The sequence below is a fragment of the Polypterus senegalus genome, chromosome 14, assembly GCF_016835505.1.
Source record: "Polypterus senegalus isolate Bchr_013 chromosome 14, ASM1683550v1, whole genome shotgun sequence".
Taxonomy (NCBI): Eukaryota; Metazoa; Chordata; class Cladistia; order Polypteriformes; family Polypteridae; genus Polypterus; species Polypterus senegalus.
Window position 1 is genome coordinate 48,034,829 of NC_053167.1, and position 16,466 is coordinate 48,051,294.

The window sequence follows — 16,466 nt, forward strand, 5'->3', positions numbered from 1 at the left end:
AACAAAGTTATCCAACATCCCTCTCAACCATATGAGAAAATAGTTGCCCCAATATTTTCCATACTTGGCTACAGTACTGGCAACAGCAATAATCGGCAACTAAATGCAATAAACTATTCTGATTTCAGTCTCTCTCATTGCTGTTGAATTATTAGCCGTTTTTCTTTGTAGAATTACTTTAATTCTGACAAACCGGTATATCTGCAAGCCTTAACTTCTCATTTCAGGTCCTGGCACAGCATCTCTATTGGTTTTAAGTCGGGTCTTTGACTAGGCCACTTCTAAACTTTAACTTAGTTTCTTCTAAACCATTTAGTTGTAGACTTGCATTTGAGTTTGGGTTACGGTCCTGCTGCATAACCCGATTACACTTGTGCAGATGACTGGAAATTCTCCTTAGCAATATTTTGGAAAAGTGCAGAATTCATGTCCCTTCAATAATAGCAAGTCATCCAAGTCATAAGAAAGCAAAGCAACAACACATCTTCATATTGCCATCCCTATGTTGCACTGCAGATACGTTGTTCTTCATGCAGAACACTGTATCAGCTTTACAACAGACACAGAGGGACCAATGTCATCCAAAGACCTCTACTTTTGACTAATCTGTCCATAGAATATTATTCCAAAAGGCCTGAAGATCATTCTGGTTTTGTTTGTACACTCAATAAGCACTGATGTCACCCTTGGAATTAAGAAGTTTTCTGTTTACTACTCTGCAGTTTATCCCATTTTTACTTTGTCCCTTTCTTATTATAGAATCATGAATACTGAACTTGGGGTTACAAAGTCCAGTAGTCCTTTAGATATTTTTCTTGGATCCTCTGACTTCTTGAATGAATCATTTCTGTGCCCTTGTAGGTAATGTTGGCAAGCCAACCTTTCCTGGGAAGGTTTAACTCTTGTTTCAAATGCTCTTTATCTAGGGATGGCTCTCACTGTGGCGTGGTGGAGTCTCATAGCTTTAGAAATGGCTCTCTCACCCTTTCTTCATTGGTAAGTTTCAAATGCTTTATTTCCCTCTTTTCTCTTCTGAAATTTATTTTAATCAAGGCAGTGTTCTTCTAGAAACCTTGCTGTTACTACACAGTCACATGGTAAGGTTGCCATTGTGATTGTTGTTGTGAGGATTAGAATTAACAAGGCTGTCCACAATCAGCTGACTGAACACTGCCAGAATGAAGTTATTAATTACCAATTAACTCTGGTCAGCTGTCTGAGTGAGTAACTAAGGGGGTAATTATCTTTACACATGGGTAATACAAGTGCTGGATAACTTATATTAGGTAGCAATTCCGAAATGGCTCCCTTTATCCAAAATGATATTTTGTCTAAAGATCTGAGTGGGCAAATATTTTTTCAAAGCACTGTAACAAATACTGAATACAAGCATCAATTAGAAAGCCTGCATGTTTGGCTCAGCATGCACTCTTCCAGCTGATATCACTATCTGCTTTAAGTGAATTAAATGTCAACAGTTTGTGGACACAAAAACTTGAAATCAAGGAGGAGGAGGAGATTAGAAGCATGCACTGATACAGTGCGTTGCAACACCCACCACACGACTAACCACTTCAGGATCCCAAATCAGGACCCAAGCACACCTGTGCAATGGGTGACACCTCAGCACCACACTAGTTTCAGGGCAAACCCTGAATTCTCAATCAAAATCCATGTACACAAAACAAGGATACACACGCACACACAGCATTCAGCACACAAAATAAATCAACTTAAAAATTCATGACTCATGCCTCAAATTAATAAAGTGAAAGCTGAAATAGATTTTTTTTTAACAAATGTGTTTAATTATTTCAGTCTTGTTTTACCTTAAAAATAACAGCCGTACTTGGAACAGCATTTTTTTTCCAAAAGATAATGAATTGATTGCATTTATAAGATATCAGCAGGGAAATCACAGGATGTGTTATGTATTTTATTTATGTGAAAAACAACATGCTGTTATGGGTTTGTTTTAAATCTTAATGGGCAACTCAAAGAAGGTAAATGACTCTTATCATCGGACCCTCAATGCTCTGCTTTCTATCAAACTTCAAGTAACATGTTAATAAAAATTATAACTCTAAATTTAAGATTTTTTTTATTATTGGATGAACATACCCTTGCAGTTGGTGCACTACTTCTAGCTTTAGCCAGAAGTCTTCGAGCCCTTTCATATTCGTTGTTCTCAGACTCGAGCTTCACAGCAGCCAACCAAATTTCCTCACTGTTTGGATTGGCCTATAAGACACCAAGGTAGAAAACTTAAAATCAAAAGTAAGATGTGCACTGTCTAAAACAAACAACATCATGAGTGCAATGTTATCTCCACAAGGACAAGAAAAAGGTTTAGAATACAAACACAATATAAAAAAGAAATTTACATACACATAAGGCTTATGTTTGACTAATGTAGGTAGGTATATTCCAGAAATATTCACATAACAAATTGTACCATGTTGTATTTCGATATCATCCTAACATAACCATGTCTATGTAATTTACACAACAGAATACACTGAGATAAACGGGAGCTCTGAGATTCCGAGTATGAAGTCCATTGTCTTATTCTGTTACATCTTACACTTAATATGGAGTCAAAATAGTCCAGCAGTAATTCTGAAGTTGCATAGATAGTTTCATTTCAAAATACCAAGAACTTTTCTATGCAAGTAACAGGTTACGTTAGTCAAGTGAAACTTATCCCAAGGGTAGACTGTGCATTTTAAAAACAATGGGAATATAAAATGTGTTTTTCAAACAGTAAACATTAGAAAACAATCAACACTTCATACATTTTTACACTACAACAAAATAAAAAGATTGTTTACACACATAATATGCAAAAATCTTTTGTTTACACATTATGAAGAAAGTGTTGTTTGTTTAGTTGCTCTTTATATATACTAATCTATTTAATTTAAATTAGTTCACCATACTCTCCCTAAAACAATTTCCAACTAGTACTGCTGTTTATCTTGATGAATTATTATAAAAATAACAGGTAGTTTGCAGACTTTTGCATATATTACATACTGTAAATAAACAGTAGGTGTTCAAAATATGGTGAAATAAGTGTTGGAAATCCAAACATGCAATTAACTGAAATACTGTTTAGCTTTAATATTGGATTCAGCGACACAACAGATGCAAATATAAAGGACAGTAAATGTTAACTGCCAAAACAATCTTTCATGTAACTATGATCTCTTACAAACTTAAAAAAAATTCACAGCCATCAATTGAACAGGTAAAATCAACTAACTCCTTTTTAAGAACTAATTATCTGGCAGTGTAATTAAAATGGAATTTAGTTGCAAACCGACAAGCAACTCTGTCATGGCTGTTACCCATCATATGCCAATTAATCTACAGGCTGTCCCCAGGTTACATATGAGATAGGGACTATAGGTTTGTTCTTAAGTTGAATTTGTATGTAAGTCGGAACAGAAACATTATTTTAATAAACACTATTGTACTCTGCCAATGAATGATGGAGTATCGCCTCTCTCTGACCTTTTTATTATTTCTGCTTTATTTTCCATGGTGATGGTTTTTCTCTTCTTTACTGTATCACCAGCACTTGCATCAGAGTTGTGTTTCAGAGACATTCTTGAAGGGTGAAGACAAAAGGTTAAGATGAGCTCTTCTGCACAGCACTGTACACGCTCTCACAGCAGGAAGGCACCCCTCGTCAGCAAGTCTGGTGTACTGACAAGAGAGAACTTTATGCTGTGTACGTAATAGTACAACCAGGCTTGCTATTGAGAATGAATGGGGGTGACGAGGGGGTGGTTCACTATTCGCCCACCACACAGCCACCTCCACTTGCATACAGTATGCTGCTTGCAGTGTCTGCCCACCGAGAACGAACAGGGTGTGGCCAAACCACCACCCCCATTCAATAGGCAGACACTATCATGCTGCCCCAATTGCCTCCATTCAGCCACAACCGGGTCACTGCTTGCAGCATCACCAGCCGACCACCGAGCACGAATGGGGAAGCCGTTCAAGGGACACGGCAAGGCTGTGTGGTTGGCGGGCAGTGAAACGCCCCCCTCCACCCCATCCAGCCTCCGTCCAGTTAGGAGCAGTAGCTGCGGCTGCATGGTGGGCGGGCAGCGAATTGCCCCATCAAGCCTCCGTCCTGCATACGAGTGGTAGCTATGGCCCCGGTGACTATGGACCACGGGTCACTGCTTGCCGCGCACCCAGCCGCCCACTGAGAATGAATGGGGGTGCGGCCCCCACCATCCCATTCATCAACCGGAGCCACCCGAAGGAATGCCTCCTAAGTGCTTCCAGTGAAACCTGTGAGGCTGTCGCTGTATTTTTCAATCAAAAAATTAATGATATTAGAAATAACATAGTATATCTCCCCAACACTAAGGATCCTCCTAAACCCCAGCATCCTGTTATAAACAAATTAAACTCTTTCACTAGGATAGATTTACCTGATTTAAAGAAAATAATCTCTCAATTAAAATCCTCCTCCTGCGTCCTTGATCCAATACCAACAAGGTTTTTCAAAGAAGTATCAGGCTTGCTAAATGATAATGTTCTGGACATAGTAAATTCGTCACTAGATACTGGGGTCTTCCCAGACTGTCTTAAGACTGCTGTAGTTAAACCCTTACTTAAGAAACATAATCTGACCCTCAGCTCTTGAAAATTTTAGACCCATCTCTAACCTGCCTTTCTTAAGTAAAGTTCTGGAGAAGGCAGTCATTATGCAGTTAAATGACCACCTAAATAAACATGCTATTCTTGATAAATTTCAGTCGGGTTTTAGAACAAATCACAGCACAGAAACTGCACTCGTTAAAGTAGTAAATGACTTGCGGGTAAATGCAGACAGAGGCCATTTATCTGTTCTCATCCTCTTAGATCTGAGTGCTGCATTTGACACCATTGATCACAACATTCTTAGAAATCGCCTTAGTCAATGGGTGGGTCTCTCTGGCACAGTCTTAAATTGAAAATTTTTTGTTAGTTGTGGGAATTACAACTCGAAGACACATGATATCCGATATGGTGTTCCACAAGGCTCTATCCTGGGTCCGCTGTTATTCTCAATCTACATGCTCCCGTTAGGTCAGATTATCTTAGAGCACAACGTGAGCTACCACAGCTATGCTGATGACACACAGCTGTACTTATTAATAGCTCCTGATGACCCTGATTCTATTGATTCACTAACAAATGTCTGACTAGTATCTCAGAATGGATGAATAGTAATTTTCTCAAGTTAAATAAAGAGAAAACTGAAATTTTAGTGATCAGCAATAATGGATACAATGAGGCTATTAGAAATAAACTGGATACATTAGGATTAAAAGTCAAGACGGAGGTAAAAAGCTTAGGGGTGATTGTTGACTGTAATCTGAATTTTAAATCACATATTAATCAGATCATTAGGACAGCATTTTTTCACTTAAGAAACATAAGTAAAGTTAGACCGCTTATATCACTGAAAGATGCTGAGAAATTAGCTCACGCGTTTGTTTTCAGTCGACTAGATTACAATAATGCACTCCTCTCAGGACTACCCAAAAAAGACATAAATCGTTTGCAACTAGTGCAGAATGCAGCTGCTAGAATCCTAACTAGGAAAAGAAAATCCGAACACATTTCTCCAGTTTTAATGTCACTACACTGGTTGCCTGTGTCATTCAGGATTGACTTTAAAATTCTGCTTATGGTTTATAAAGCCTTAAATAATCTCGCCCCATCTTATATATCGGAATGTCTGACACCTTATATTCCAAATCGTAACCTCAGATCATCCAAGAATTCCAAGAACAAAACTTAAAAGTGGTGAGGCGGCCTTCTGCTGCTATGCACCTAAAATCTGGAATAGCCTGCCAATAGGAATTCGCCAGGCTGATACAGTAGAGCACTTTAAAACACTGCTGAAAACACATTACTTTAACATGGCCTTTTATAACTTCATTTTAATCGTAATTTAACTTAATCCTGATACTCTATATGTTCAATCTCCTCAAAATAACTATTCATGGTGGCTCTAAAATCGGTACTGACCCCTATTCTCTTTCTGTTTCTTTTTCCGGTTTTTGTGGTGGTGGCCTGCGCCACCACCACCTACTCAAAGCTTCATGATGCTCAAACAATGATGGACGGATTAAAAGGCAGAAGTCTACGTGACCATCATCATCATCAAGCCCTTCCGTGAGAATCCTAAATCCAAAGAGGACTGTTTCATTTATATTAGGTAGAATGCCCAGAGGGGACTGGGCGGTCTCATGGTCTGGAATCCCTACAGATTTTATTTTTTCTCCAGCCGTCTGGAGTTTTTTGTTTTTCTGTCCCCCCTGGCCATTGAACCTTACTCTTATTCGATGTTAATGTTGATTTATTTTGTTTTATAATTGTGTCTTTCATTTTTCTATTCTTTAATATGTAAAGCACTTTGAGCTACTGTTTGTATGAAAATGTGCTATATAAATAAATTTTGTTGTTGTTGTTGTTGCACAAGCAGCGAAACCGCCCCCCTCCAGCCTCAGTCCAGCCACTAATTGCAGCGTCTCCCCAGGCCGAAGATGACAGAACAGCAGTTACTGAGGAGCCTGCATCACGTCCCCAAGACATTTGAAAGAGCAGCTGCAGCCCTGTTCATAAGTCGGATTTTGGTAACTTGGGGAGTCTACTCTATCCAAGACAATGCTGCACAATTTTTGTTCAAAAAATAAATCCAGATTTAATAGAAAGATTGCTTTCTTGATTTCAAGCTTTCTGATGGTACAAATAATGTGAACTGCAAAAAAAGTTGTTTCATTTTGATATATGGCTTGAGTGTTCTCCAAAAAGAAACAGTACTGGCCAAAAAAAATACTTTCCAGTCCTTCATGTTGAAAGGCTTTCACAAGCAAAAGCAACAAGTGGATACAGAACATAAAATATTTTTTTTTTCTATGGTTAGTTAATCTCTACCTGTATTGTGGATGAAACTCCAATCACAATATCCTTGTGGTTGATCAACAGTAACACAGTAAAACAAAATCTTTGCCTTTCTAATACAGGGTAAAAAACAAAACAAAAATAAAAACACCACATTATCTAATTAAGACGAACACTTTATGCTCACCTGAAATGCAAGAGCAAGAATACTTCTAGCTGCAGGTACATCTCCAGCAAGCCACTTTGATTTTGCTCCCATAAGCCACAGAACCTCAGCTTTTGGACAATGTGCAACTGCTCTTTGTAGCAACGCTTCTAAAGACTCCCTAAAAGATATTCATATCTCAATTGATTAAACTGCAGATATATAAAACTGTTGTTTGAGGCTACATTCACACAGAAAGCAGTAAAAAAAAAAAAAGGGTCTATCTTTTTTTAGTGAAAGCAAAAAGCAAAATGCACATGTGGCAGATATCACATCACTGTATAAACAACCACATTCAAATAACAGAGGTATCTCAGAATTCTCCCACTTGTAAAAGCATGCATGTTAAATGTCCTTATGGTTTGGTTTCTAATTGCCACTTTACATGATAATAGCAAAAGTCTTTGATAGAAAAATAAACAGAGTAACAAGTTAGTGGTTCACAATAAACAATTGCTTGCTTTTTGCTTCTCTGACATGTTTACCTGGTTCCATGATTCTTTTCAAAATATGCTGCTCTAAGCCATACACTTTTCTTGCTAGGGAAGACTTGAAGAGAATGAGCATATATAGCTCTTGCACATTCCACAGCACCATGAGCAATGCACTGAATGAAAAGAAAAAAATCAATAGAGAAGACATTCCTACAAAAACACGTGCTGAGGGATTCTCATTTCATTACTAATAAGTGGTGAAAATATAAAAGCTACAAAATATTTTAACTCAAAATAGATTAAAAAAGTAGACAAATACAAGAATGGCAATGAACTAGATTTTGGTAAATGTGGTTAGAAAAAAGTAATACAGAAACAATATTGTAAATAACATCATGAAAATTAGGTAAATTCAATTAATATTTAGAGAATAAATTATTCAGATGTGGTTATTTCACTTTACAGTAGATATTTAATGCATGCAACAGGAATTATACTGATAATTGATAATCATGATTACATCTATTTGTGTCATATTGAATAAAAATTACATGCTTTTTTGCATTTTAATACACTCAAATAAGCCTGTATTTTATTCATAGTGCTTTAATAAAAAGACAATAAATACTTTTCAATTAATTTACACAGATAAATATTTGAAAAACACTCATTATGAGCACTTTAGTATTGATTTTAAACAATAATACGTTAACAATTTTTACTGAAAACTCTATTACTTATTCTTCCAATTACATTATACTCAGAAAATAATACAGCTCACCTAATAAAATAAATATTATGAAACAACATACACTTTCAGCATCTTCCATCCAAGTATGCTTGCAGTCTTCCTCTTCAATTCCGATGCCAATGACTGCTCTAATTATAGCCTGACAGGTTGCCACACTACCAGCTTTATCACATTCCTCTGCATCCTAAAATGGAGTAGCTGCATATTAGGAGATGTTTGCTAAATTGCTAATTGTTCAAATAACTTTTTGCAGCACAAGTTAATAAAGATGTAAAAATGTATGTATTCAAGCAGTAACAAAACAATCAAGGAGCTACAAAAATGTATTAAAATAGTGAGGGAGGAATAATACATGGTTAAGGAGATAGTAAATATATCAGTTCTTGTTTTACCTATGAAGACAGAATTAATGTGGCAATAAGTAAAATAAAAAACTGGAAAGTGGGAAACCTTAAACCATTATACAGCATAAGGAGGTTGATGCAGCACTCTAATTATATAGCTAGATGATACACTTGCATTGGGTGCAATTACTTGAAATGATTGGAAAAGACAAGGCAGAAAATTGCTATTTAGAACAAAATGCAAGTTTTTAAAAAGGGGGCAGAGACAAATTTTAAATTTCTAAAAACAGCCTATTCCTAAATATTAAATACTAATAAAAGTAAAATTTAAATTTGTACCTTATCTAGGGTAGATTAAGATGTTATGACACACTGCTGGAGCTGTAAGGTATATATGCTAACCAGTACACCGATATATTACCCTTAGCAACAAGTATGGTTTATTTCTTTGTAGGGAAATGTATGTAAGAGTTCAAATGTGTTACTATATTCATCAGAAACATATTTCTGGTTTTCCCAATACAAAATGACACACTAAATTTGAATAAATATGACCTCCAATGTTTAAACAGCACAAAATGATAACAGCAAGTACCTGAATCCATTGCTCTCTGTTGATTTCTACTCCATTAGCTCGAAGAGAAGTGATGGCTCTGTCAATAATCTTTTCTACCATCTGGGTGTTGCCATTGGCCTCCTCTAGCTTAGCTGCAGTAATCCAGATATGTCTGTCAGTGGGAATGTTTTCTCGTGCCTTGTTTAGTACTCTTCTCGCATTTTCATAGGTCTCAAGTCTGGCGAGTGCAAGCCAGAGCTAGAACATAAAACAGAAATAAAACATAATCAAAACTAAATGTTAATGTTTTATATCATATATGGATACTATGGATATCAAATGTGTGCAGTGCCTTTTTAAGAATGTTATATTTCAAAAATGAAAACTAAGACAACTCATGTCAGACCTTTTCACTTTTAATAAGGTTTCACAATCTACTATTTTTAATAATTGTTGCTTAACGTCATTTACCAATATTTCAGGGTAACAGATTTCAATGTTTCCCCAGGGAAAACTGCCTTGTGCTGATAACATATTCTCTTAATATTAACATTGTAATAATACATTTTTATTAATCTTTGAAAACATATTAATAGTAAATAAAACAACGCCATAATTAATAATTCTAATATTCTCACATATGCATGTGTTCAATATAAATGCAAGGGAAAACAAACAGCACAAAATGTCTCATTTATACCATCTGACAATTTTGTGCAACTCTTGCTACCACATGATCAGTTTCCTATAACTAGAACATAATACATATCTAAAATGAGATGCATTTTTTCCACTGCTATTCATTTGCATTCAAGGTTATGTTCATGTTAGGTTGGCTAGCTACCTAACTCTGGAGTAATAACATATTTGAAGAGTCAATTAAGACAATTAAAAATGCCAGCTTCACTTTTAATAAAGGAAGATGTATAATTATTTTCATTCACCAAAGGAGGGTTTAAAATTCCAGTTTTCATACTTACAGTCATGGCCGAAATTATCGGCACCCCTGGAATTTTTCCAGAAAATGGTTATAGGAAGTGCTTGATTTCAGTTATTTTTTCCAAAGGGTGTGCAGCAAAATATTAAGTTGAGGGTGCCAATAATTTTGTCCAGACCATTTTTGGAGTTCTGTGTGACATGATGCCATATTTTGTTTTTTTTTTTCTGTTTTTTTGTGTTGTTCCAATTCACATAAAGGAAATAAACATGTATATACTAAAACATTTGTAATTGCAACAATTTTCTGGGAGAAATGGTGCATTTTCTGGGAAAATTCTAGGAGTGCTGATAATTTCGGCCATGACTGTATAGTGAATGATAACGTCTTATACTCCAATTATCCTGTTATAATGTCTGTAGCACTGCATTTTGAAAAGGGGTGATATTTTGTCTGTTCTAACTCATTCATGTTTTTTTAACATTTTATTGAATTTATTAAAAGCAAGTAACATTCCACACCAGCAAGTCAAACTTGACAAAACTAAGTTCAAATCAACCCCCACCCATTAAAAAGAGAGCTAGGCCAGGGGTCCTCAATCCCAGTCCTGGAGAGCCGCAGTGGCTGCAGGTTTTTGTTCTGACCTGGTTGCTTAATTAGAAAGCAATTCTTGCCAATAAAGCACTAACAAGCTATGAAATTAAATTAACTCTGCTATGTCAGGTCATTCTCATATTCTAGATTTTCTTTCCCTTTCTATCATGCAAATGATTTGAAGGCTAAAATGGACGAGTAATTCTCAGTCCTTCACTTTTTTCTCTTCATTTTCCTTCCAAGTATTTAATTAAACCCAATAGTGCAGATAAATACACACAGGTGTAAATGTAAATAAGCTAAATGGAGAAATGCTGCCCTCTCTTGTCATCTGCATGTTATTGATAATAAGGAGCAATTAAAATAGCTGTTTAAGACAAAATTAAGCAATAAGGGTTCAAAATCACTAAAGTGAAGCAGAAGTGTTACTTTAGCAATAAGTGCTTTTTATTAAGCAACTGGGTTGGAGCAAAAACCTGCAGCCACTGCGGCTCTCCAGGACCGAGATTGAGGACCCCTGAGCTAGGCCAACAGACAGAGTAAAACTTTAAGAGTAGAAAATAAAAAAGGGAAGAAAATCCATTTCCCCCAATTTAAATGCTAATTCTAAAATGTTATTGATTAGATCCTGCCATGTTTTAAAAAAGTTTTGCACAGATCCTCTACGTGAGAATTTGATTTTTTCCAATTTCAAATCGTACATCAGTTATCAACTGACTTAAAAGAGGTGAGTTAGGATTCTTCTAGTTGAGCAAGATAAGTCTACATGCTAATAGTGAGGTAAAGGCAATCACAGTTTGCTTGTCCTGCTCCACTTTAAGCCCATCTGGGACTAAACCAAACACAGCTGTTAACGGATTAGGAGGGATTGTGACACCAAGGCTGTCTGATAGGTATTTAAAGATTTTGGTTTAGAATTTGGTGCACACCCAAAACGTGGCCTACTGAGGCTGCGACTTGATTGCAATATTCGCAGGTTGGATCTTGACCTGGAAACATTTTAGACAATTTTAAATTAAACATGTGCTTGATAAAAGATTTTACGTTGAATAATTGTATGCTTTGTGAATATGGAGCTAGAGTGAATTCTGTGTATGGCTGCCTTGCACTCCTTTTCTTGAATGTTGAGTAAGAGATCCTTTTCCCACTGTACTCTGGGATCTTTGAAAGAAAGGGACTTTTTTTATATACAGTATTACAGAAATACTGTTTGAGTCTTCAAGACTGATCAACATTTCTTCCAGAATAGAAGTAGGTGGGAGGTGAGGAAAATTGGGCAGAATTTGTTTAGCAAAGTTTGTAATTTGGAGGTAGTGAAGGAATTGTATTAATGGAAAGTTAAATTTGGAGTGTAACTGTTCATAGGATGCAAAGAAGTTATCTACAGTATATACAAATCTCTAAGTGATGTAATCCTGTATGTTTTCCAAACATTAAAAACTGCGTATGTTTGAGATGGTGGGAAAAGGTGGTTATCGTGTGGAGGTGCCACATATAAAAGCTTCTCTATCTTGAGGTACTTCCCACATTAGCTCCATATTCTGAATAAACAAAGCACAATTGGGTTGTTAGTATATTCGTGATAACTTGTATTTACTCAGGTACAAAGCAAAGAATATGAAGAAATACTGCAGGATTTTATTTCTATTGTAGACCAAGTCTGTGTATGTTCAACTATTTGTGTCAATGTGCAGGTTTTTATAGCTTGTATATTTGCCGCCCAGTAATAAAACTGAAAGCTAGGTAGAGCAATGCCACCTTCTGCCTTAGGTCTTTGTAGGGTCACCCTCTGGATGTGTGAATGTTTTGAATTCCAAATAAATTAGGTTTTGATTAAATCCAACTTCTTAAAAAATGATTTACTTATGTATATTGGAATGCTTTGAAATAGAAAAAGAAGCTTAGGAAGAATATTCATCTTGACTGTGTTCATTCTTCCAGCAGAAGGGTGGACCATCTATGCAAGTTGTGCTTAAGTTTTTGCATACAGACAGCAAAATTTTGTTAATAAAGAGCTTAATGTTTACTTGTAATGTTTACCCCTAGGTATTAACACTGATCTGCGATGATAAAAGAGAAGGTGTCCAATCTAATATTGTGTCCTAGAGTTCACTGGAAAGAGCACACTTTTATTCTAATTAATTTTGAGTCCAGAAATCTTTAGGGCAGCAGGCACAGTATTTTGTGGATCTGATATACAGTATATAATACCATATCATCTGCAAATAGTCATATTTTCTGTTCAAGTCCTTCTCAGATAATCCCCTTTATCTCATAAGCATTTTGAAAGTGATCTGCCAGTGACTCAACAGCAATTGCAAAAAGCAGTGGTGACAGAGAGCATCCTTGTCTAGTATCACGTTCTACTTTGAAGTAGTCTGAAATAATGTTGTTAATACAAACTGAAGCTTCTTAACTGGTATAGAGTAGTTTGATCCATGCACAAATGTTCGGGCCAAACCCAAATTTCTCCAATGTAGTGAAAAGTTAGTTCCATTCACTCTTATCAAATGCTTTTTCTGCATCCAACGATATCATCATCTCTGGGGTGTTTGACTTTGCGGGTGAATATATTACTTTAAACAAGTGCTGAAGATTGGAAGCCAAGTATCTGCCTTTTATAAATCCAGTTTGGTCTTGTAATATTACCGAAGGAAGCAATTTCTCAGTCCTTCTTTCTAGATCTTCGAAGAGTATCTTAACATCATTATTCAGAAATGAGATTGGTCTGTATGATGCACATTGTAATAAGCCCTTATTTTGAAAAACGGTAATTAATGCTTGGTGAAAAGTTTGAGGTAGAACTTTATTGTGTCTAGCTTCTTTGGGAATTCTTATACATAGAACAATCTCATTTGTAGTATCAGATGTGGTATCTGATCCTGAAGGGAGATATGTGATTGTCATGGTTAATTTATTTAACTGTAAAGTGATTTTGATACATGTTTATGCACCCAATGTGGATGATAGGGACTTCATCCAAAATGAATTTGCATCTATTCCCAATATGAACACTCATAAAATTATAATGGCTGGGGACTTTAATTGTGTTTTAAATCCAGACCTAGATAGGTCTCCTGTCACTGGGGTGATGTCATCTAACACTGCAAAGACAATTACACAGTTTGTAACTGACTACAACTTATCAGACCCCTGGAGATTTCTAAACCCAAACTCAAGAGCATATTCCTTCTACTCAACAGTGCATCACTCAAGAATTGATTATTTCTTTGTAGATAACAATTTCTTGCCTACACAACGCTATTGTTATTTACTACTATGCCCCTCTGATCTTGGAGCTAAAATCATTATGCCCCACATACTCATCTCGCAGATGGCATCTTAACCAGCTTTTATTAGCAGACAAGAACTGTACAGAATTTATATCCAAACTAATCAGTTTTTTACTAGAGACAAATACATCCTCAGAGGTCTCTGCAGGAATACTTTGAGAAACCCTGAAGGTCTTCTTAAGAGGACAGATTATCTCATATCTCTACCCCAGCCGCCCCACCTCCTCATATTGCCTCCCCACATTTTTATTACATTAAATTAACATGTCCTGTACTCTTGATGTACTACAGTGGGATAAGAACAGAGCAGACCTGTCTTAAAACTATGTAAAACATTAAAAAAAAAACAATCATTTTTGAAAATTAGAGCAATAGTAACTTTTGAAACGTATTTTATATTTTGAATCTTTCTAACACAACCAGCTTAAGTTCAATTTCAAAGGGCACCTCATAAAATTATTGAAAGAAAGAGACAAAAAAGAAAATAAACCAGCTATTACCTCCACACTTGTTGGACAACACTCAACAGCTCTGCTCAGCATAATCCTAGCATCTTCTGGCTCCTCCAATTCAACAGCTGCTTTCCAGAGACGTACTGATTTAGAAATATTTTCAAGTGCTGCAAGGAAAAAAAATATAAGATTAAACTCAGCCCTCTTTAAAGGAATAACTCAACATATCATATTAAGTGTACTTATGTGCATAACAGACAATGTAATATTTACTCATCTGAATACTATATTTTATAATCCATCTGAATTTGATCAATCAAGGAAAAGTCTTCTTGGACCTTTGAATTAACACTAGTTTCTTCAGTTCTACATTAAGAACTACTGCTGTAATATTTGAAAGAAAATTTTCCAAAGACTGCCTTTAACAATTTTAGTTTCTGCAAGCAATTAAAAAAGGACAAGGAGGTATGAAATACAAAGGGTAGTGCTGTTATACCTCCACTAAATATTACTCCTTGATACTATTTGCAAACCTGAACTGGACAAAGTTGAGACAGAAAACTGAAGGGTGGATGAGAAGCATTTTTATTTATTACTTTGAACAACTGCGTTAAAGCTGTAGATGAGGTGTTAATTGGTACTGATTTATACAGAACATATTTCAGTAACTCACTATAGTTAAATGAACATCACTTTTTACTTTACACTGTGGGTGTGCTGGGAAATATTCTGATACTGTTGGTTGTAACTGTCTTGTGTAAATATTTGAATAATAGCAATTACTATCAATTACACCATTTAACCATCTTTATTCCATATATCCACACATTATCAAAAGATTAAAAAAAAAAAAAGGAATTAAACCAAGACGTGGTGTATATTTGCTATTAAAAATAATTCAGTGAACTATGCTGTTTATACTGTTGGAGAGTCAAGTGCTTAATATACAATATATACTAATACTAGGCACATTTATTAATTGTTATTTTTTTGTACATTAATAAACCTATCAGTTACACTGCGTCCTCAGGGCTGTCATAGAGGAAGTTAATAAAGTACCAAATACTAAACTGCTAAAAACAGACTCTGTCTTCTACGTTTATTTTAATAGGAACTCATAACTTCCACTGATTATTTTGACCTGTTACTGAATAAAATGACATTATGGTCTTGGTAAACACCCACCTTTTCTTAAAACACGTTTCTTGGCACGTATATCAGTCTCTAGCTCAGCTGCGCGAATGTAGATTCGAACAGACTGAGGCAAATGCCGGACAGCTTGCGCCACCACAACCTTAGCTGTGTCACCAGGCTGTAGCCTAGCAGCTTCCAACCAAACGTCTTCACTCTGCAAGATGAACAAAAAAATTCTTATTCCATGCATGTTAAGAATGGAGAAGATAAAAAAAAACTGAATGCACCGACACATTCTTTTATTTTTGTTTTTTTGCTTTTCATATATAATGACTTTAAAAATCAAAAACAAAAAGGTATATGCAGACTATGGTTAAAGAAAAGTTGTATTTACACTGTAATATGACCCACAGCAAACCTGAATAAGACTGAATGCTCCATATATCAAAACCATTAAACCTGATCTAAACGGTACAAAAATTCTGACCTGAACAGAGCCTAAAGTAGTTATAACTGTGCTAACATCCAGGCTAACATCCCTAGTCAGGATCTGAAATCTTTCTTGTATGTAACTGGAAATAATGAATTAGCTAAGAAACAGGATTTTATTGGCAATCAGATAGAGAACAATAAGAATCAAATTTAACATTTTATAAAGATTTATTTAATAATTACTAATAGGTAGTCCCTCAATAAATCTGTTGTGGGCAGTATGCATGGAAAAGAACAAACACTACTCTGTAATGCTTAAATATTAGACAAAAGATGTGCTTTGTTAGATTTCACATGACTCATAAATGAGCTTTGTTTATTTTTAAACAAAAATACAATATTACACAGAAATATAT

General features: G+C 35.7%; 1 protein-coding gene across 1 annotated transcript in view; it reads right to left on the minus strand.

Moving 5' to 3' along the window:
* The window catches only part of prpf6 (PRP6 pre-mRNA processing factor 6 homolog (S. cerevisiae)), a 50,078-nt gene that overhangs the window by 18,154 nt on the left and 15,458 nt on the right, over positions 1-16,466 (minus strand). Inside the window, exons 9-15 of the mRNA XM_039734844.1 lie at positions 15,670-15,832; positions 14,533-14,651; positions 9,248-9,466; positions 8,370-8,492; positions 7,609-7,730; positions 7,106-7,244; positions 2,122-2,241 (exon numbers count right to left, since the gene is read on the minus strand). Coding sequence (XP_039590778.1) covers positions 2,122-2,241; positions 7,106-7,244; positions 7,609-7,730; positions 8,370-8,492; positions 9,248-9,466; positions 14,533-14,651; positions 15,670-15,832 — 1,005 coding nt within the window. The remainder of the gene's footprint in view (positions 1-2,121; positions 2,242-7,105; positions 7,245-7,608; positions 7,731-8,369; positions 8,493-9,247; positions 9,467-14,532; positions 14,652-15,669; positions 15,833-16,466) is intronic.